This window comes from Malaya genurostris, chromosome 1 (genome assembly GCF_030247185.1).
Source record: "Malaya genurostris strain Urasoe2022 chromosome 1, Malgen_1.1, whole genome shotgun sequence".
NCBI classification, from domain to species: Eukaryota; Metazoa; Arthropoda; class Insecta; order Diptera; family Culicidae; genus Malaya; species Malaya genurostris.
The window spans coordinates 25,775,738-25,800,412 of NC_080570.1; the positions used below are offsets into that span (position 1 = coordinate 25,775,738).

General features: G+C 33.1%; 1 protein-coding gene across 10 annotated transcripts in view; it reads left to right on the forward strand.

Annotated features, from left to right (window-relative positions):
* Positions 1–24,675, forward strand: part of LOC131435385 (ankyrin repeat and fibronectin type-III domain-containing protein 1-like) — a 320,760-nt gene that overhangs the window by 241,429 nt on the left and 54,656 nt on the right. Inside the window, exon 2 of one of the 10 annotated variants that reach the window (XM_058603281.1) lies at positions 18,873–19,712. The exons of the other annotated variants lie outside the window; for them this stretch is intronic. Coding sequence (XP_058459264.1) covers positions 18,905–19,712 — 808 coding nt within the window. The 5' untranslated portion in view covers positions 18,873–18,904. The remainder of the gene's footprint in view (positions 1–18,872; positions 19,713–24,675) is intronic. 10 annotated transcript variants of the gene reach the window in all.

The following is a 24,675-nucleotide window of genomic DNA, read 5'->3' on the forward strand; positions in this document are numbered from 1 at the left end:
TACGTATTCTAAGAAACACCTACGTCTTCATCGCTAACATTTACAATAAATATTCTAACCGGTGGTTGACTAAAAGTTCGACTTTTAAAGTCCTGTTTCTCCCCGATGCCCATCAAATGGATCTGATTCTGCAATATGTTACTTATTCATCATTTTCAATCAATAACCACAACTCCAAATAATCGATTTCTAGTGGCTTGGGAGAATTTCTTTTTGCTATTAGTAAAGACTGCAATCTCCAACGAGTGCTGTTAAATTATTTGTAAACCACTTTAATCTCGAAGCTAATCAAGCATTCTTCATTTAGCTGTAATTAATCCTTTCGATGAGAACGAAATATCTTCTAGCCACCATCTCTCTCATCTTGTACTTCAAAACTTTAGTCCTACATGAATCTATCCTTCGTCCCGTCGAAGCGTTATTCTGCATCATTGCAGCTTCGGAATTATTGCGTTAGATTAAAAGGCAAACCAAAGAAAATTTCACCCCCACTCGTGACCGAATGGTTCGAGTCTTATTGCTTCATTAAAGCATCCCGTCTGTGGTGGAACAACACTCCGAGGCCGGGTTCGGAATCATTTCCATACGAAATAATTATGTTTTCGCATTGGAAATAATTTTACCCTTGTTTGATGCTCTTGGGTAGCGAATCCGAGTAAAATTGAATCTAACCCTCACACACACACACGCATACACCTGGTTTGGTCTCAACGGTGCGGAACTTGACGGTGCCGATTCTCAGACAGACGCCGGTAGCATCGTTTGTTATTCCGACGCCCGTGTGGTTAGAAGAAGCTGGTATGTGGATGATCATGTGATTACCAGGTTATATTTCCAGGTGTTATCAGTTTGTTTCGCTGTGGATAAGAAACAGAAATTTTCAAATCGATGAACAGAAAATATTTCCCTTCCACAGCAAAATAGTTTCTAAATTATAACTTGAAAACAAGTTTAAAGAAATATTCGTTCTTTGTTTTCATTTCGTCTTCGACTGTTCAGCAGCTTAAAATAAACTATTAATGCAACTTAGCAGTTCAACGCTAACTGTAATGTTCATGTGCAGTAGTAGCTCATTTTGAACTTCTATGCCACATGTTCCAGAGTCGTCGCCTGCTGCTTCAAAATTTAAAAAAAAAACTTTCCAGAAACTTCACAAAACCAATACCATGCGTGAAGTTTCTGAATTCTTTTTAATGTATTTCCTGCACATACTCTCGATTAATATTGTTCCCAATTTCTGAGAGCTTTTCAGTGTTCAACTTTAAATTGGATCCGGTGATTCAGGCGGAAAACATTGTTATAGAATTTTCCTTTTCGCCCTTTTGACAACAGCGAACCCTCACCACCCAAAAGATACTCATTATTTGCTGCCAATCAACAGTCGCTATTGAACTGCTGAGGGGGAAGTGCATTTGAGGTGCCTGGTTTGCCTGATCCTGAGTGGTTGACGAATGCAAGGAACGTGAAAGGGTCACCTGACTAAACCGACTCAACATGCTCGTGTTACCCGTCGAAAGTATGTCAATAAGGAGATGTCCTGTTTTCTCGAGAACGAATTGAGCACCGAAGAATACCGGAATCATCATTAAACATGACCCGTTATTGAATCGATTTTTCATCGAACGTGACTTTTCGCTTCGGTTCACTGCTGGAAGGGTTTGGTGGATGAGCATGTCATCCTGCTTCAAGTGGGTGACTTGAACAAGTTTCACTTTGGCTGATTTTTTTGGAAAGATATCAACAGAGAAACCGAAACTTCGTTGATGATTAGTGTTTGTATTCTATCGAACTCATCCTTCATGTTTTTTCTCGATTTTTAAACTTCCTTCTCGCGAAGATTTTTAAAAACATATACAAAATTTGCAACCTTTAAAAGATATTGATTTTAATTGACAAAATTTATAAAATTTTGAAATCTTACAAAAATTTATAAAATTCTCCAAAATTAGATTTTTTTTCCAAAATTGTTAAAATTTTTCCAAAATTAGTGGAATTCACAAAATATAATATAATTTATAAAATTGAAAAAAATTTAATAAAATTTACAGTTTAATAAAATTTACAAAATGTAACAAAATGTACAGAATTTAATACAATTTTCAAAATTTTATAGATTCACAAAATTTAATAAAATTAAAAAAATTGATAAAATTTACAAAATGTAATCAAATTTACAAAATATAATAAAGTTCACAGCATTTAATAAAACGTACAAATTTGTTAAAATTTACAAAATTATATAAAATGTTATAAAATTCAAAAAAAAAATTAAATGTTTACAAAATTTCATAAAATTGAATGACACGTACAAAGTTTAGTGAAACTGACAAAATTTCTTAAATTTTCCAACATTAATAAAATTTACAATATCTAATATAATTTCGAATTATAATAAAATCTTCCAAATTGATTAAAATTTACAAAACTTAATAAAGCTTACGAAATATGATAAAAATTACAAAATTTATTGAAATTTTCAATTCAATTTTAATAATTAATTTAATAAAATTAGCAACATCAACAAAATATACAAATTTTCAACATTTTATCAAATTTACATAATATTATAAAATTTCATAAAATTTCGAAAATTTAATAAAATTTTCTAAATTGTATAGAATTTAATGAAGTATGCAAAATATAATAAAATTTCATTAAATATGCAAAATTTAATGAAATGTACAAAGTTTTATGAAATTTACAAAATTTCATAAAATTTACATAGTTTACTAAAGTTCGCAAAATTTACAAAATTTTATATAATTTACAAAATTGAATAAAATTTACAAAATTAAATGAAAACTGAAAAAAAATTTACAAATGAAATTTAAAAATTTTTAAAAGAGATTTACAAAATTTTAAAACAATACAAAATTTTGTAAAATTTATAAAATTTTATGACACGTAGATGATGGATAAGTCGATGCCTTTCACGCAGCCCACCTGGGTTCGATTCCCAACCCCGCACATAGGGTCAGAAAACTTTTCTAGTCCGAAGAGGTGAATGACCACAATGTTAAAACCTCTATAATGGAAACAAAAAAAAATGACACGTAGAAAGTTTAATGAAATTGACAAAATTTTTAAAAATTTACAACATATAATAATCTTCAAAATTGATCAAATTCAAAGAATTTAATCAAATTTACAAAATATAATAGAACTTACGATTCATTTAAATTTTCAAGTTAATTTTAATAAATAATTTTATAAAATTTGCAGTTTAATACTTCACAAAATTTAATAAAATTTCCAACAGCAACAAAACATACAATCAATCAATGAAATTTTAAACATTTAATCAAATTTACAAAATTTTATAAAATTTCAACCATTTAATAATTTAATAAAATTTACAACATTTAATTAAGAATAATTAAAATTACAAAATTCAATGAAATTCACACAATATAATAAAATTTACAAAATTTATTAAATTTAATAGAATTATACGAAATTCAACAAAATTTACAAGATATAATCAAATTTACAAAATTTAATCATATTTGCAAAATATAATAATATTTATATGTAATAAAATTTACAAAATTAAAGAAAGTTTTCAATATTAAATACAATTTACAAAATTTCATAAAATTTGCACAGTATAAAAAAAGTTCAAAAATTTAAAAAAAATTTGCATAGTTTAGTAAAATTCGCAAATCTTAAACTTTAATAATATTTACAAATTTTAATAACATTTTTAAAATATAACAAAACTTTCAAAATTTTATAAAGTTAACAAAATTTTATAGTATTCGCTAAATTTATTGAAATTTGCAACATTTAATTAAATGTAATAAAGATTACAAAATTCAATGAAATTCACACAATATACTAAAATTTACAAAATTTGTTAAATTTAATAGAATGATACGAAATTTAATAAAATTTACTAAATTTTTGAAATTTACGAAATTTAATAATATTTACAAAATATAATAGTATTCATTTGCAAAAAAAAATTCATAAAATTTGCATAATTTTAAAAAATTTTCAAAATTTTATAAAATTTACACAATTTGAAAAAAGTAACAAAATTTAATAATATTTACAAAATACGATAATATTATTATGTGATAAAATTTACAAAATTCAATAAAATTTGCATAACCTAATAAAATTTACAAAATTAAATAATATTTTCAGTATTAAATACAATTTACAAAATTTCATATAATTTGCACAGTATAAAAAAATTTCCCAAATTTAATAAAATTCACATAGTTTAGTATTAAATTCGCAAATCTTAATCTTTAATAATATTTACAAATTTAAATAAAATATACAAAATATAACAATATTTACAAATTTTATAAAGTTAACAAAATTTTATAGTATTCACTAAATTTAATGAAATTTGCAACATTTAATTAAATTTAATAAAAATTACAAAATTCAATGAAATTCACACAATATACTAAAATTTACAAAATTTATTAAATTTAATTATACGAAATTTAATTAAATTTACGAAATTTTTGAAATTTTCGAAATTTAATAATATATACAAAATATAATAGTATTGATTTGTAATACAAATTTCAAAACTTCATAAAATTTGCATAATTTTAAAAAATTTCCAAAATTTTATTAAATTTACACAATTTGAAAAAAAAACAAAATTTAATAATATTTACAAAATACAATAATATTACTATGTAGTAAAATTTACAAAGTGCAATAAAATTTGCATAACTTAATAAAATTTTCAAAATAAAATAATATTTTCAGTATTAAATACAATTTTCAAAATTTCATATAATTTGCACAGTATAAAAAAATTCCCAAATTTAATAAAATTTACATAGTTTAGTATAAAATTCGCAAATCTTAATCTTTAATAATATTTACAAATTTTAATAAAATATACAAAATATAACAATATTTACAAAATTTTATGAAGTTAACGAAATTTTATAGTATTCACTAAATTTAATAAAATTTGCAACATTTAATTAAATTTAATAAAAATTACAAAATTCAATGAAATTCACACAATATACTAAAATTTACAAAATTTATTAAATTTAATTATACGAAATTTAATTAAATTTACGAAATTTTTGAAATTTTCGAAATTTAATAATATACAAAATATAATAGTATTGATTTGTAATACAAATTTCAAAACTTCATAAAATTTGCATAATTTTAAAAAATTTCCAAAATTTTATTAAATTTACACAATTTGAAAAAAAAATAACAAAATTTAATAATATTTACAAAATACAATAATATTACTATGTAGTAAAATTTGCAAAGTTCAATAAAATTTGCATAACTTAATAAAATTTACAAAATAAAATAATATTTTCAGTATGAAATACAATTTACAAAATTTCATAAAATTTGCACAGCATAAAAAAATTTAAAATTTAATAAAATTTACAAATTTTGATAAAACTTACAAAATATAACAATTTTTACAAAATTTTATAAAGTTCACAAGATTTTATAGTATTCACTAAATTTAATAAAATATGCAACATTTAATTGAATTTAATAAAAATTACAAAATTCAATGAAACTCATACAATATAATAAAATTGACAATATTTATGAAATTTAATAGAATTATACGAAATTTAATAAAATTTACTAAATTTTTGAAATTTACAAAATTTAATAATATTTACAAAATATTATAATATTATTATGTAATAAAATTTACAAAATTGAATCAAATTTGCGTAATTTAGTAAAATTTAGAAAATTAAATAAAATTTTCAATATTTTATAAATGTTACAATTTAAAAAATTTCATAAAATTTTCATAATATAAAAAAATCCAAAACTTAATAAACTTTTGCTAATTTAAAAAAAATATTACAAAATTTAATAATATTTACAAAATGTAATTAAATTTACAAGATATAGTAAAATTTACAAAATCCAATTTAAAATTCACATAATTTACAATTTTTAATAAAGTTTCATAAAATTTACGAAATTTAGTATGAATTACTAAGTTTACAAAATTTAATGAAATTTACAAAATATAATTTATTTTCAAAAATGAATTAAATTTACAAAATCTAATAGAATCTTAATTGTATGAAAAAATTGCAACACAATAATATTTCCATATTTAATAAACTTTTCGAAATATAAATAAATTTTAATAAAATTCATAAAACATACCGAAATTCACAAAATTTCATGAACTGCAAAACATAAAATAAATTACAAAATTTTATAAAGTATACAAAATATCTTGGATGATAAAAAATTTCATTAAAATAACATTTTCAGATGATTTACTGAATTTCAGAAAATAATCAAATTTCAGAAACTTCATAAAATTTCAGCAAATTTACAAAATTTCAAAAAATTACAAAATTTCAAAAAAAAATCGGAAAATCTATGCTGTATCAGAAAATTCTTGATTTATATAAAATTTCATAAAATCTACAGAATTAAATAAAATTTGCAAAGTTTAATAAATGGTATAAAGTTTAAAATATTTAATAAAATTTAGGAAATGAACTAAAATTAACCCAATTCTCTGAATTTGCAGAATTTGCTTATGAGACAAATTAAAAAATATATCGAAATTGTCGAATATTTGCGAAATTCAAGAAACTTCAATTACTTCACGTTTTGCCTTCGGCTCATCAGGGCTTAATGCAGTTCAAATTGAACTGCCATCTCCGCCTATCAGTTCAAGTCAAACCACTAAGCAATGCCAGAGACGTCGGAAATAATATTGCACCAGTGCATAAAAAGAGCAAACTTTGCGTCTGGTTGTCACTAAACTTGTCAGTTGGCAAAATTCTCGTTTTATCCTCGAACAATCAAAGCAGTAGCAGTTTATGTGAAATTGCTAATGCCACCTCGCAGTTCAATGGAAATCACTAACTAGACGTAAAGTGATTGCAATTTTACTGAACGTAAAGCGTCTGTTACTTGCAGAACAACTTTTCAGTTTGCATCGAAGTGCAGTGGGTTGACTGGAGTGCCGAACGAAAACGAGTTTCGGCCTGTACTGGACGATTCAGATAGTAATCAATTTTTTAAATCATCATTCTAGAATTGTGTTAAAGAGACAGTCATTAGCATAAAGATGTCTTACTCTTACACTGTTTCCATATTCGCTTTTCCCATCCCCAGCTGGACTGAACATATCTTCAAAAGTGTCGAACCATCTAGCGGAACAGTATTCCGGCTGTAGTGTGCCATTTTCATTTAGCATCTCGATTAGAACGAACCCTCGTTAGCATCAATCATAATTTTCGCCCGCCGATTTAGCGAGCAGAAAGAAAGCGTTTCGTTTGACGTCAGCATTTTGCTAGCCTTCGGATTTTCTGTTTGCAATTGTAGCTACGATGACGTCATAAATGTCACGTACCGAATTTTATTTATTATTTAATTAAATAGAAAAAAATGGAGCGGGTCCGACAGTCCATAACTCTTGTTCCACTGGAATTTACTGTCTGTCTGTCGTAGTTTTATCTAGCCATTTTTGGTTGGCAGGGCCCGGGGCTGCAAGAGTATCTCTTAATTTGGTATCTTTTCTCGTTCCTGATAAGCAGTAAGAGAGAGAGAGATAAAGAGGATCAAACGGCGCACGGATACTTACAGCACAAATCATGAACATCCTCAGATTATTGCTTACCGAGGGAGCAAGCGTTTTGTTCGGCTTCTTCCTGTTCGATGTTGAATGTTGAAGCACTTTATGTGTTTTAATAATTTATTTCAGTTACGGATTAATATGCGATCTAACAGATAGGATGCTCTTGTTTTGAACTCGAGGCATGCTTTCCGGCGGTGCTAATCCACTGCCGAAGTTTCCGTGGCAAAAAAAAACGAAACACGATGGCTTGGGAAATTCCTCCAATCACGGTACCGGTCCCTGGGTAACGAAAAGGATTGTAGTGTTTGTTTTGCCCTCGAAAGCAAGCGAAAAGAATATTATTTAATTTAACTGGTTTAGTATAGGAAGACTTTCGACTTTATTTAACGAAATTACTTGACAGTGGAGGTATTAAGAAGTGATCAAATTAGATATTGTATCCGATTTTAACACAATTCGCTGATTGGAAAGCGAGTAATCCGCAAAATATCGTAATACAATAACTCAATAAGTCAGAAAAAAGTGACAGCTACTTTTGTAATTTTCAATTTCAATTTCGATTGTTGTGTTACAAGTAACAGATCGGATTTTTGCGTCGATATGTGACAATGGACGAAACATGAACACCCTGTAATCAAAACGATCATCATCTGAGTGGATCGTTTGATTCCGATGAACCACGTTCGAAGCGTCCAACGGGACAGCAATCAGCTGGGTTTATTATTTTTGGATGCTCTTGGTACAACCTTCCACGACCGTCTTGAAAACTAATCAATACCGAATACGTGTTAGATCGCTTGAATTCAAAAATCAAGAAAAAATATATCAAAAAAAGTTTAGTTTTGTGAGTTATTGTACTAAGAGCGACGCTACTTTTGTTATTTTCAGAACAATTGATCAAAAATAATTTCGTGTTTTAATTTTACATTGTTTCTTGATGGGAAAAATACCGCTCAAGCAAAGCAATGGCTTGAAAAGTGTTATGGCGACTCCGCTCCATCAGAAACAACAATGAAACGTTAGTTTGCTGACTTCAAACGTGTTCGTTTGAACGAAACAAACCGAAATTTTTGCTTCGATATGTGACAATGGATGAAACATGGATTCATCACTTCACTCCGGAATCAAAACGATCATCATCTGAGTTGACAGCTGCTTGTGAACCTCGTTCCAAGCGCCCGAAAGAACAACAATCAGCTGGAAAGGATATGGCCTCGGTATTTTGGGATGTGCGTGCTGATATATATTTATCGACTATCTTGAGAAAGGAAATACCATTAACCCTTTCACGACCATAAGAGGTGCAGGACGAAATATGTCAGTACAAGACAATATTTTAGCTATTGGGGGTGTAAATTAAGATAACATCACCAGCAAAACATAGCAGGGTGCATAAGTTTCCTATAATTTCATGGGAAATATTTTTCCCTATGATTCATAGAAATAAACAAAAGAAGAGTTGGGGTTTTTTTTCATTTAAAAGAGATTTTATTCAGGTCTATTTGCGTACAAGCTTTACGTGGCCGATTTAGCTGAGTTTTTAGATAATTTTTTTTTTGTATTGGATCTCGTTGTCACCCTTTTTCTAGGGGGAGAGGAGCTTCCATGTTCCTCCTGCGATGATTGAGGGGCAGTTTGTTCGTGGTTCGTCTCGTCATCCATCGCCGTGGTATTGTTGTTGATTTCGTTTCTAGTTGCTGTAGATGCGCCTTGTTGTACATTGTTTGCGGTTGCTGGTTGGTTGGATGGTAAGCTGTTAACTGCAGCTGGTGTACTTTTTTCTATAGGGGTTACGTTGGATGGTTTCGTTGAAGGGGATACTTCCCTGTTGTTGGTGACTGTCAAAGGTGTACTGGGGTTGCTTGGGGTTGATGTGAAGGAAGCACCGTTGTCCTTTGGTATAGTTGTCTCCTTGTCCGGTTTATCACGTGGCTTACCGTAGTGAACAGCTTTTTGGCAATATTGACATGTGGCCATCTGATTGTCATAGGTAACAAGTGATTTGCACGGTATTCTTGTATCCTGACCGAATGTCACATAAGAAGGTATAGGCTTCCTCAAGCGCATGCCTAACAAACGTACGCCATTTAGAATACCGGGGAAAAAATTCTTCCACTTTTCTTTTCCGATAGAGAGAATCTCTCCGTATTGGGACATGGTTTTGCGAATATAAGGATCGATGACGCTTGAGGCTAGATCATGCACACGCCCTTCTATAGCACTATCTTCCATATATACTGGAATGTTGTACTTGATATTTTCATGCTCCACATAGTGCACATTATTATTGTCTTTAGCGAATTGAATTGCATCCAACTCTTTCTAGAACTGGATATAAACAACATTATTGGTCTTATTGCATTGAAGTAAATGAACACGTTTAATGTCAAGATGCATTTGCTCCTTAAGCAAACCTTCAAGTTCTCGTATCGAAGGTCGAATTTTGCACTGTCTGAAGTCAACAATAATTGTATTCTTTCGTACCGGCGGTAGCTTTTGTTCGTTTGGTTCACTCATTTTCGAGATCGTTCTATTGTTCACTACACAATACTGTACTTGGTTTCTTCTGTCCCCAACGTAAGCGGTTTTTTTTATCGCATGACTTGGATGAGATGTAAACCCGAACTGAAGAGTTGGGTTTATTATGTCGTAATTTAATTTATTGCTTTAATTGATTTAATTATCAGAATAGTAACATAAATAGTTAGTTATGGCTATTTACGAAACGATTTCATGTACTTGTGGACGTTGCACATAGCACATTTATTATGTGCTCTATTTTCTATACTTCATTTTGCACAAACTTTTTTAGTTGCAATAAAGATTGATAGTTTTTTTTTGCTTATTCGTTCAGAAACATATTTGTCACCTTGGAAAAAAGTTTTTATTTAACATTCAGTAAAAAAAAACATCGATTTAATAGTAATTGAAGAATCTATAACGATTTTTATAGAAGGGAAACATATTTCCCTTGAGCGTCAAGGGGTTAACAGTGAATGTTATTGAAGAAACGACCGCATATGGCAAAGAAAAAAGTTTTGTTTCATCAAGACAACGCACCGTGTCACAAATCAATCGAAATAATGGCAAAACTACATGAATTGTACTTCGAATTGCTCCCACATCCCCCTTATTCGCCAGATTTGGCTCTCAGCGACTACTGACTGTTCGCAGACCTGACAAAAAAGCTCGCCGGTAGGAAATTTTTCTTCAGTCGGTTCAACAATGCCATTTCTTCAGGCTGTTCTCTGCAATGCGTTTTTACGCAGACCAGAACAGCTCAGTTCATAGTGCATCTTTTCGATAAAGTTTAGGTTTTAGGCTCAAGTCCTTCCCGAATATTCAACCACTGTTTTCCAATTCATTCGACTTTGATCTATCACGAAACGTTGTCAAGAAATTGTTCCTAGGGTTACTATCTAATTAGTTTTAGTTTTAGTTAGTTTCGAAATGCTATGTTTAAGTGAAATGTATCATTTGGATGATTGTAATCTGTTGATGCTAAAGATGAGGAGGTTTTATGCCTGTTGGAGAGCAAATTTGACAGAAACTAACTCCGCCGGGCTTTTCCCTGCTCTAAATAAACAAATTCTGCATTTGGAAGTAGTTAAAGAATGTGTCCTTAGAATAGAGTTGCATTTAATTCCATGTTTCAAGTTTAAACTCTACCGATTCATTTAGAACTGCTATGCATCGTTGAGTCGAAAACGAACTAAGAAAACTATTTGAATTGACTTTTCGAGATGGAGTCCTTCCAACTAATCTCAGTTCAGTAGCACTCAAACAAAACAAAAGAACTACGCTTTCAATTATTAGCTTCAGAGCGTGCAATTAAATTACTGTTCAAACTAGAATGAAGTGCACCAGCGGAAATGGATTTTCTATTGAAGGGAACCTGCTGCATTTTTTACAAAGGAAAAGATCGATCACTAGTTCATTTTTGAATCGACTTTCCTCGGCACCCAAAAGGGAACGGACGGCATTCAATCAAGATAAACAGATACAAATGTTGGTTCACAGCTGTAACGAGCAAGTTCCCTTGATGGCAGTGCTCTTGAAGAATACACGAATAAAAAAAAAAGTGCAGACAAAAGAAGGAAATAATCGAAGCCACATAGCAGAGGTCTCATCCCAGCAAGGAAACTATAGCCCAAGTTTGCAATACTTCCGAGTGCCGGTATTGGAATCGCAATCGAGTGCAAAAGCTACCGAATGGCAATTGTGAGTGATGAACAAATATTTTCTACCCATGGTGCTGGTATTCGATTCCTGAAACATGGGTTTCATCCTCCCATTTTTCCTCCCTACATCGCTACACGAGTCGACGAAGACGACCATCGATGGTTGGTTGGATGAGCCAAGCGAATGAATGTTTGCCAAAGTGGGCGGTATAGTTTGTGATGGGAAAATTTTTAAACTATTTCGATAATATGTTATGTACTGCGAACGTTTTAAAGTTATTCAATATACGAGCTTTCGTGCCCGATTGCACAGCTGCCGGTCGGTAAAATGGAAGGTTTCCGACGTTTTACCAAAATTGAATTCGCTCAATGTCATGGCGAGTCATTCTAGGGAGTAAATTATGGTCACGCTTTCGTTAGCAGCTGTCGGGCATCGTTAGCTGCACGGTTCTATTATGGGCAGCGATTGCAATTGAACCGCTGGGATACCATTCTACACACAGGCATACACACACACAATCACATTATTGCACTTGATTGAACCTGCTGTTTGGATTATTAAATTCGGACGAAAACCGCGACATTCAACGTTCGAAGCTCGAATCAGGATTTTGTAATATTCGTTCCACTCAATTGACTAAAAAAATAAAGCCAGTCTGCTGACGGTTTATAAAGATTATGTCGTATGTTCGGAATTCAAAGCCTGGAATGAATCCTTTTATCTACAGAATGTACTACATTTGGCAATGCTTTGCTTCTACACATTTCAGCTGCGAAGAGCAGTTTAAGAATTACAATAGTCATATTTACTCTAGTACAAAACCTACAAAATTAAATTGTTGGCGGTTCCCAGGCAACCAGTATGCACTAATAAATGCTGTGATAGAAACTTTTATTAGCACCGAAATTTCTTATTGTTCTATATCCGCAATTTAAAAGCTCATCTGTTATAAATCAATCAGAATTCAGCATTTTGAATGCACACTAGCCTTAAATCTCTAGGTAGCATAGGGAAAATATGAAAGTTTTTAAGTTTGCTAATAATTGCCCTTGTTTCATCATAATTTGTTTCAGTAAGGTTATCTTAAGACAATACTTGTGTTGTTATGCTTATATTCGGCTGAAAAGTTCGTATCGTTTAATAGAAACACACATTTTCTTGCCAAAATTCGTTTTTATTATTCAACATAATTGCCATCAGAGACGATACAGCGATTATAGCGATCTTTCAACTTTTCGATACCATTTTTGTAGTACGATTTGTCCTTTGCCTCAAAATAGGCCTTAGTTTCAGCGATTACCTCTTCATTGCTTCTGAATTTTTTACCAGCGAGCATTCTCTTGAGGTCTGAGAACAGGAAAACGTCACTGGGGGGCAAATCTGGAGAATACGGTGGATGAGGGAGCAATTCGAAGCCCAATTCGTTCAATTTCAGCTATCTCAATCAACGTCACTTTACGGTCATTGAAAATCATTTTGTGGATTTTTTTCACGTTTTCATCGGTAACAGCCTCTTTTGGACGTTTACTGCGTTCATCGTCTTCGGTGCTCATATGACCAGTACGAAATTTTGCAAACCACTTACGAATTGTTGCTTCGCCCGGTGCAGAGTCTGGATAACACTCATCAAGCCATTTTTTGGTATCGGCGGCACTTTTTTTCATCAAAAAGTAGTGTTTCATCAACACACGAAATTCCTTTTTTTCCATTTTTTTTTTTCACAATAACAAAAGTAGCTTCACTCAAAATGCAATATCTCACAAACTAATAATCAGACAGCTGTCAAATTTATACACGTATCTTTTGAAGGTTGGTACTAACTGAAAATGGTATGGATTTAATTCTAGTGGTGCCCTCTCATAGAAACGATACGAACTTTTCAGCCGATCTGTTATTTCTGTGAGATATCAAAAGGACTCGCAAAATTGGAAGAGTTGAAACTGGTTTCTGAGAACCAGTACAGAATCTTAGAAAGATTTAGAAAATTATTTGATTTGTTCAGTGAATCTATGTTCAATTTTCTTTTAAAGGTCCTCAACTATTCCATAGTAGCATCACAAGAACGTTGATATGGATGTAGACGAAGGTGAATTTAATCAAGTTTGAGCTTTTGGAACTTCAATAAAGTAATGATTTAAATTATTTACGGCTATATCTAACTATTTCCCAAAATATATTTCTAATATATTTCCTAAAACTATATATTTCCCAAAACAATTTCAGAGTTTACATTCGATAGTATTCTAGTCGATTAGTTCTAAACTAGTAGAATATATAACTAAATGAACTAATCATTGCTTAATTTGAAACCCTGAATGTTATTGATTGATCTGCTAGAATCAGATCAATTGTAGAAAGATTTCTCATAGAAGATAAATTAGTTAAGCTATTGGAAATAAAACTGGTTTAAAACCAGCGGAGAGTTCATCATGAAGAACTCGTACTTTCTGATTATTCTACGAGCATTTAGAATCCTATTTAAAAAAAACACATCGGAATATTGTGCATTTTAACAGTTATCATTTGATTTATTTGCCCATCAACGCATTGAAATCGTAAACATTGTTTATTGACTAACATATATATTAGAAAAAAATGGTGTTTTAAAAGAGCTAGTCTACGGTTTTGCGAAATCTTAGATATATGTTACATACATCCAATGATTTTATATTCAATTCTATTACATGTAAATTCATCTGAGGGTATCGTTCATTGAACAGATGTACTTGCAAACGATATAATTTAAACAGTTTATATCCATATAACAATTTATTGCCGATAATTTGGCAGAAAGCGGCTCAATATTTTTCTACATTGTATACAAAATTTTCAATCTGGTAGAAGCTGCTACAAGAACTCGCTGTCTCTCAATGCATGAACCGTGCAAGAATTTTTCTACATTTCTTCGCTCCACTTCATACTCTGAGTATTTCACACCCCTAACAAAATAACATATATACAGTCCGGCAATGATCCAAGAGAGAATCGCAAATTGATAATTATCGCAGATAATTCGACTTGATGATTCTCATACTAGGTTACAATATACAATATTTCAAAACCCTGGTCTGGAGCATTCACAGACATTTTCATAGACACCACTTATACAAAGGTTAATTGCACATAGTTAGAAAAAGCGGCAATAGTAAAATGATTCTGTCGCAATTATCCACTGCCCGTATATCGAGAGAATTTCGCTCTCGCACTGGTGTTTATTCTATGTTATATGAACCATGACGGTGTTTTGTTGCTGAGATGATATCCGTCTCTCTTTGATGGCAATGATTGAATATTGTAAAGAGTTGGTAGAGAGCGTTCTTTGGTACGATAAAAGCCATCCTTGGCCATTCTGCCGTTTATAATTTTCCCGCTGATCTGAGATTTCCACTTTTACTTCCGGAAGGAGCGAAGAAAGCTCTGTACAAAATGATTTGAAGTTGCAAGCATAGATTGTTGTTGTTTTTTCCGAGTGGCAAGCGTCCGTTATTGGGATTGTTGTTCCTTATGTATACAAAAAAAATGATAAAAACAGTCATGTGCACTCGGAAGAAATCGGTTACGTGTAGCCAAAACCCCTTGGACTTGGAAAAGGCTTTATGCTTTTCTTATACGCACATGTTTTTTTGTTTATTCATCGAAATGCCTGGAAAGTAATTGAATCCTCAATTAGCGGGCCTATTACAATGATCCTTTTTGGACATGGGATATCTGTTTAAAGTTTATATTAAAAATTAAAAAAAAAACTAAACAGGGGCGATTTGAGCCTATTCCAAAAACCGGGAATTTTTATCTAAAAAAACCGGGAAATTGAAATCGGCTATTCCCTTGCCACCCTGAGTGTGTGTGTGTGTGTGTGTGTGTGTGTGTGTGTGTGTGTGTGCGCTTCAAATGAAAGGTCTTATACCCTTAAACAATTTTCTTGAATTTCATTTGGATCCAACTTCCGGTTCCGGATTTACAAGGAAGTATGTGCAAACTTATTAAAAAATTGCCCACTCAGTTTTCTCGGAAATTTCTTAACCGATTTTCACAAACTTAGAAGCAAACGAAAGGTCTTGATTTTTTTTTTAAACTGATCCAGATCCGACTTTCGGTTCCGGTATTACAGTGCGATTAGTGAAAATTTTCATTTTTATAAAACTTACTGCTAAATTTATCTAGTTGGCAGATCTTGTTAGTTAGTGAATATATAAAGCTGCTTTGGGACTACTAGACCTTGCGCGGACCGACCGAAATTAGCTCTGCGCCTAATTCGTATTACTGTTTTTGAATTAGTTGATTTTAACAACAAAATTTCCAAAATAACTATGAAATTAGTCAAAATTGAGAATTTACTTTGCTGGAAAAAACTCTTATTTTAGATAATGTGTTTAGTTGGCGAATATCCTGGACACAAACCAGCAATATTTCAATCCAACACGGAATTCTCATTGACAACTAATTTTGTTATTAAAATCAAAAAATCTGTTTCTATTTATGTATCACCATCATTACTGAAGGACAGCACAAAGAACACAAAAATGGAATTGGTTTTATTAACAAGCTCAATTTGAACCAATTTGAACAGTTCAATTTGAACTGCTATGCACTGATGAGTCAAAGACGAAACGTAAAGTGTTCGAAAACGAAGGTTTGGGTGTATTCAAATTGTGTGGTCTTTTTTACGCGGATTTTAATGTGTTTTTTTTACGCGAATTTCTGAAGTTACGCGATTTTTTTCTTTCTCTAAGTCGTTTTTTTCCTAAATTTATTTTTGCGATTACATCATGTCTCAACGTTTCATGCATTTCTAAACCATTTGGCATCAAAATAAAATTCTTCAGTTTTACGGTTTTTTATTTTACGCGGATTTTCGAAGTTACGCCATATCTCAACATTTCATCCATTTCTAAGACATTTGGCATCAAATCCAAAATTCAATTTCGGAAATCTCAAAACTTTTCCAAAGTTGATTTTTAAAAACTACAAGCACCATGGGGTTGTTCAAGCCATCGATGTGGAACAAGACAACCAACATTTCTAATGATCTAGAATCAAACAATTCAATCAATCGTCACACTTTTGAATGAGCGATTGCATAGGAGTCTGCTTAGATTGATCTTGATTAGGAACCAACACCGAACATTGTTTGTCTTGATTTGTATTTGTTTTGTGTCCGACGAAATTACTTCAATATCCCAAATGTATGCAATTATATCTTTGTACATACTTGCGATACGGATTTCGATATTTAAGCTTCTTTTAGCCAAGCTTGTGTTCAAGTTTTGTATGCAAGCAGATATTTTTATAGCGTTAAGTTTCTCTAACCATTCTGCGATTTCGGTTGAAGCGATAAACTTTTTCTCATTATCAATCGAGTTGATCATATATAAATTAGAAATTAATCTCAACCACTCTAAATTTACCATGGGGTAGTTGTCAATTGCTCAAGCTTCAAATCGTTTTATGGCACTTTTTGTCTTGCTGTCGAGTAACAACCTACCTCCACCATGCTACGTGTAGGACTGAAACGTTAGCTTTAATATCGCTTTTATTTATAGATTCGCGTGCTTCCAACAGCTTCGCTTTTGCATCGATTGACCAATCAGAGCGATGCTTTCCCTTTGATATATCGCTTACTCCTTCTAAACCGTCGTCTGTGGCAGGGAAATCCGGTATTCCGGAGATTTTTAGCAGACAAAATAGGACACTGTTTGCTACTAATCAAAATTTCAATCATTCATAATTGAAAATACGTGGCTTGATACATTTAAATCGAAACTTAAAAATATTTCCAATCAAATGATGAAATAATATTAATAATTGATACAAAATAGACTGAGCTGTAAGTGTTTAAAACCTGTCGTGTACTTTTCCTTGAGTTTCTGATATGCACCATTGTATAGAAAACAAAAATGAGTTCGTCATCAAAAATAAAATTTGAGATTACACCAGATCTGGATGTTTCATGTAATTCTAAGATATTTGGTATCAACAAAAATTTCTTGAGTTTTGCGAATTTTTTACACGTATTTCCAAAGTTACGCGGATTTTCGAAGCTACTCGGTTTTTTACGCAGTACGTATCCCCCGTGTAAAAAGAGACTTTAGTGTATATTCAAAAATCCATTACCAATCAATAGGAGTCTCTTTTACAAACCAACAAATCATGTGGTAAGCCCACTGCGCTCAAATATTCCTGGTTGCTATGTGTCGATTTTGCCTGTTATGCTTTGTGCGACGTTTCGGTCAACTCAAGCGGTTAAAATTTGGCGCGCATTTTTTGGGATTACGTCTCGTCTTAATGCTCTTCTCACATTGGTGATTGAAACAATCTCTACACAGCTTGTTCAAGCTTATTTAATTTGAAAAAAAAAACAGTTTTAAAAGAATCAGTTAGTTTCATGCTACTGAAACAAGGGCTCTTCTATTTCGAAAGCTTATTAGTTTTTAGTTCAAAAGAGAGTAAAGTTAAATGAAACTAAGACTACCGAAACACTTTGCATTCGATACTAGTTCATTCGAAATCGGTTTCAATGCAACGTTTTGTTCTCTGAATGGCATGCGTTTAATCAATGTCCAAGCTTCAATTTTAATTAAAATCGAAATAAAACCAGTTCCCAAAAATCAATCCGGTGATGGTGGTGGTTAGTAACACTTCGAAGGATTTATGGGGCGAGGCACATTTTTCACTAGTAATGAGAAACGTGCTTTTGAAATCAGACACACTAACACCGTTTGACCGCAAATCCATTCACTACACACTTAACTAAAAAAAATCATGTGATTTTCCCGGACTCGACACGATGTTTTCAATTAGGTATTCCGTGGTACTCGAATAATTTGTGAATTTAAGTTGAATACTTGTGTTTTTGAGTGTATTTACCTACTCCACCGGATAATATAGATTGCACTCAATGTTTGCGTCTATTTCGATTGAATGATTGAATTTCAACTCGTTTCAGTGTGGTTTCACAAAATTACAAAAAAATACGTCGATTGGTCATACATGCTATCTCTCTCTCTCTCTCTCGCTCTCTGTTCCTACTCCCTTTCGCTTTCGGCTCCTCGTATTCAGTCGAAGTTTATATACTTTATTTTATATGTCTCTCTATCTCTTCCATTCATTCATACAGAATCTAGCCAATGAAAAAAAAAGAACACAATCATGGATTACCAGCGGTTTGAAAGCATCCTAGCAGCAAGCCCACTTCCACGGCCGTCCTCTTCCGCTGGTCGGGTTCATCCAGTGGACCCCGACCGAACGCCACAGGATAGTGACGATAATGAGTATGACCAACCGCATCAGCCACCGCCGTTCCGCCGCAGCCACTCGATGCGATCATCCTTCACCTCACTGCGAAGTCTGAAAACACGCCTCAAGCACCCAACGGCAGCTGCAAAATACGGACCACTATCGTCACCGGGGCGTGAATGTTCCCACCAGCACCAGCCACAACACCAGCAGCAGCACCAGCACACATTCACAACGGCTGCGGCAGCAGCAGCTAAAGCCAACCTGAAAACCAAACTGCTAAAACTACGGGAAACTTATGCCGAGTTCAAACGGTTGCAATCATCATCATCATCATCCTCCAGTAACAGTGCCAAAGCGCACACCAAGCTCGATACGGAGTGCTGGGTTAACTTTAAAATACCGGACTCCATTCCACCGAAGGCGGCAGCACTTCTGTTGGAAGGACCGGCCCGGCGAAAAGTCCAACGGTCCCAATCTTTACGGCCGTCGGAGCGAACCAATCTCGAGCCCAAATATGCGACCACGATAGGAGGACGAACCACAGAAGCCACGGCAACAACTTGCCAAAGCGGGAAACTGACAGTACGAAAAGTCAGCCTACAATCGGAAGCGATGCCTACGATCCCGAAGCCTTCCGACGGTACCCAACATAATCTAACCATCGCAAGGACGGCAACCATCAGGAAAAGCTCGGTGTGGGCCAACAGCAGCAGTAGCAGTAAGGAACTGTTTGTATTTGATTTTTTTTATGGGACCTTTCTACGAAAGAAAGAAAACCCGTTTCCCGCGGAGAAAGGAAACATCCGAGCCGCCGTTCCTTTTTTTGTTTTTTGCTGTCCTTCTACTTCCACTTATGAGAGATTGCCGGGGCCAAACCAAACAAACATAATAAATTATTCATCATCCGTAGTGCGAGCCGATAATTCCCACTCGAAACATTCATCAGAGCCACTTCACCGGTCACCAAGTGGAAATCGTCAAGTCAATGGCTTAGCATCGTCCGATTGAGAACATAATAAATCTCAATTCCCAATCATCCGTCAAACGGCCATCGACACCGGCGGCGCACTGTGGGCCCAAAACTGTTTTGACATTTTGTCTTTTAAAGGGCTTGGGTTTTTTCCAAGACTAAAATTGAATTCCTAATTTTACTTTTAACGTCTCTCGGATGTTTTGATCCCCAGACAGAAATACTGCACAAGTCACGGAATGCACCCCGGATCACTTAATCACTTTGATGTAGTCATTTTTCCACTCAAAGCCCACAGTCAGTCGCTGCGTTATTTTTTGGTTGGCTGTCCTGTGGTAGGGTTACCAACTTTTCTAGTTGCTGTATTCTTGTCAGGATATCGTAACGAATAAAGGCTTGTTCGCGACGAAGCCTGGACAGATAAAATTTGGAATAAAACAAAAACATTAGTCATCATAAAACTAATTACAGGCTACTTAATTAGGCTGCATGAAGAAACTATGACCTTTTTTACCAGCTGTTAATGTATGTGCAGCCTTCGCTGTAACCGATTAAGCTGCTTTTGTCCAAGACTCGCGACATTTTTCTACAGTTGTAGTTAGGTTAGGTGGTATCGCCTTTTACGGTACAGCTTGGATTCCATTCGCTTTATATCGTTATCGAACATCTTTGACGTAGTGACAAGATGCCAAATCAGGCCAGAATAGCGAGGGTGCGTAATGGATGCGGAGGAATTGTAACAATCGTTCATTTAGGCATTCTTCACGGTATATTTCCTTGTTTATCGTTTCCTTAGAGATGAAGCTTTGGCTTGCTCGACCACAGCTGCATATTACTTGCAAAACTAAATATTTTTGGGAAACTTTGCCTCTTCGTCCTAAACTTCTTTCCGTTGCATGGCAGTATGAAAAGACATTCCGGGAAGCTGACCAATATCTTAGAGAACGTAAGTTTCACCGTCCATTATTACGTAGGGAAACTTCGTCAAATATTCGCGATACAACTTGTGAGCCCGGGTGTTAGTTTGTCATTACGGTTCGGTACAGTTGCAACCTTGGCCGACTTTATACCTTGCCGGTACAAAGTTAGAGAAAAAGTTGCTTGAAAAAAATGCACAAAAAACTACTTGAAAAACTGCTCGAAATAGCTTTAGAAATATAAAAAAACTGCTCGCAAAGCTTCTCGAAATAACTGCTCAAAGAACTTGCTCGAAAAAACTACTCGAAAAAAGTGCGAAAAAACTGTTCGAAAATTACTCAAATAGTTTGATCGAGAAAAATGCTAAAAAACTGTTCTAAAATACTGATAAAAAACTAATTGAAAATATTACTCGAATAAACTGCTAGAAAAAAAATGCTCCAGAAACTGCTTGAAGAAACATGCTCACAAAAACTGCACGTTGACAATGCTTAAAAATTTCTGGAAAAAAATTGAAACTTCACAAAAACTGCGCGGAAAACCTGCTTGACAAATCTGTTCAAACTTTCTCAAAAAAACTGCTTGAAAAATTCTCGTGCAAACTTATGGCGTTTTTCATTGAAAAACACTGGTGGCGTGGATTGCTCTGGCTTTGCACTTTCGAGCAGAAATCGCAATGAAACACCGTCAAAATGTTGCATTTCTGCTCGAAAGTGCAAAATCAGAGCAATCCACGCCACCAGTGTTTTTCAATGAAAAACGGCATTAGAGAAAGAGTTGCTGGGAAAAACTAGTTAAAAATTACTTGAAATAACTTTTTTAAATATAATGACTCGGAAAACTATATAATATTACTGTCCGAAAAAACTGCTTGAAAAAACTGCTCTAAAAAATCACTCGAGAACAATTACTTGACAAAACTGTTCGAGAAATTCTCAAAAAATTGCTTGAAAATACGATTGAAAAAAATGCTAAAAATCTGCTCGACCTTCTCAAACTTTCTCAAAAAAAAACTTCTCGAAAAATTGTTGCTTAAAAGAGAAAAACTGCTTAAATACTAATTTTAAAAACTGTTTTAATGAATGGTTCGGAAAACTATATGATATAACTGTCCGAAAAAACTGTTCTAAAAAAACTACTCGAGAAAATTGCTTGACAAAACTGCTCGAAAAAATCCTAAAAAACTGCTCGATAATGCTGACGAAAAAACCGATTGGAAATATTACTCGAATAAACTGCTAGAAAAAATGGCTCCAGAAAGCTGCTTGAAGAAACTGCTCAAAAAAATACTCACCAAAATACAGAAAAATTGCACGTTGACAATGCTCAAAAATTTCTCGACAAAACTTAAAACTTCACAAAAACTGCACGGAAAAACTCCTTGACAAATCTGTTCAAACTTTCTCAAAAAACCTGCTCGAAAAATTCTCGTGCAAACTTAGAGAAAGGGTTGCTTGAAAAAACAGCTTAAAACTACTTTAAAAAAACTATTTCGAAAAAACTGTTTTACAGAATGGCTCGGAAAACTATATGATAAAACTGTCCGGAAAAACTGCTTCGGAAAAATCACTCGAGAAAATTGCTTGACAAAACTGCTCGAAAAATTCTCAAAAAAATTGCACGAAAAATTCGTTCGACAAAAAATGCTAAAAAACTGCCCGAAAATACTGACGAAAAAACTAATTGATAATATTACTCGAATAAACTGCTAGAAAAAATTTCTCCAGAAACTGCTCAAAAAATACTCACCAAAACTACGGAAAATTTGCACGTTGGCAATGCTCAAAAAATTCTAGAAAAAAAACTCCTAAAACTGCACGGAAAAGCTGCTCCAAAAAACCTACTCAAACTTTCTCACGAAAAAACTGTTCGAAAAATTCTCGTGTAAACTTAGAGAAAAAGTTACTTGGAAAAACTGCTTAAAAACTACTTGAAAAAACTGCTAGAAATAGCCCTAAACAGTTTTAAAAAGAGCCCATGAAATTGCCTGAAAACCACGCTTGAAAAAATTACTTGACTAGTCGAAAACCTGCTTGAATGAACTGCACGAAAAAAGCTTGAAAAAGTGACACCAAGAGTTGCTCGAAAGAAAAACTAGTCGAAAACGCTGCTCGAATATACTGCTTAGTAAAATTTCTTTAAAAAACATTCTAAAAGCTTCGAGAAAACTGCTAGGAAACAACTGAAAAGTTCGAAAAATTGTTCAAAACAACTTCTTGAAAGAACAAGCTGCTCCAAGAGCTTCTTAACTTATTAGAAAATTATTCGAAGACTGGTAAAAAACTGCTCGGAAGAAATATCCGTAGATATTATTTAAAGCAACTTATAAGAAACGCTTCTCGAAGAAACTACTCGAAATAACTGCTCGGAAAGCTGCGCGAAATAACTGCTCGAAAAAACTGTTTTTAAAAATGGCTCCGAAAAGAACTATATGATTTAACTATCCGGAAAAATTGCTTGAAAAACTGTTCGAAATAACTGTTTGAAAAATTTGAAAAAACTAACGTGCCGACAGAAAACGAAAAATAAACCTATTAATTTTCGGGTTCGGGTAAAGATTTTGATCTTCGACCTAAAAGCTTGTAAAGAGTGTTTTTTAGGAACTTGCATGCATACGGACCTTAATGACAAAGTTATGAAAGGTCCTAAATATACAAAAAAAAGTTGAGCAATTTCCTACAAAATTAAGCGAAGAGAAAAATCATTGAAATTCCGAACTTGTCGAGCTGAGTCGAATGGTATTTAACAATAACTGGGCATCTTAAGAGCTCCGGTAAAAATTCGGGTTTTCCTGCTATTTTATTACCGGACGCGGACTTGAACAGAGAATCCCTAGATCATAAAGTGTAACCGTTAATCAACTGAACCACAGAAGCACATACCTAAGCTTGACAGAAATTTGGTGCACTACTAGCCAAGTATAAATTTTAGTTCGGAGTCTGTGAAATGATTCAATTGCGATATAAAATAATTTGCAAATAGAATTAACAAGAGTTTTTAAATAGCGTCTTGTTAAAAAATTCAAATTACGTCACCGGTGAAATTCACATTTTTTCTGTGCTGGATTTAAGTTCAGAACAGAGTTGCCATTTTAAAATCGGTGTTTCAACTTGAAAAATATGTGTACCATCTGTGTTGCATATATACGATCATAATCTGTGAAAAACATTTTGAAAATCTGCCATTTTTACGAAATATTCATGAAAATCTGTAGAAATCTGTGAATTTTGATGATAAGAATCTGTGTGGCAAAATAGGCCAACAAATCTGTGGTTTTGCAGAAAAATCTGTGAATATGGTAACTCTGGTTCAGAAGTCAATTTTAGAATCCAAATCTTCGGTTCAGGATCAAAATTCAGTTCCAGATCAATACTGAATTCCCGTATTCAGTTGCAGAATTCAAGTCCTAAATTCGAGAGTTGGATACTGAAACTGAACTCTTAAAATTTTATAACTGCATTCTGAAACCTAGATTCTGGAACAGAGTTCTGCAACCAAATTTTGGAACTGAATTCGAGAACTAAATTTTTATTTTTAAATTCAGTTCTAGAATCCAAGTCCCTGGCTCAGGTTCAGAATTATGCTCCGAAATTCAGTATCCGATTCAGGATTGAGGTTTCTCGTATTCAGTTTCAGAATCCAAGTCTTGCTCAATAAATTCAATTCCAGAATCAGCATTGAGGTCCCGAATTCAGTTCAGAATCTCCAGTCTTCAACTCGTGCGGCATCCATTTTCCAACCTTTTGAAAAGAAACCCAATGCTTTCGGACACATTAAATCAATCGAAGAAAAT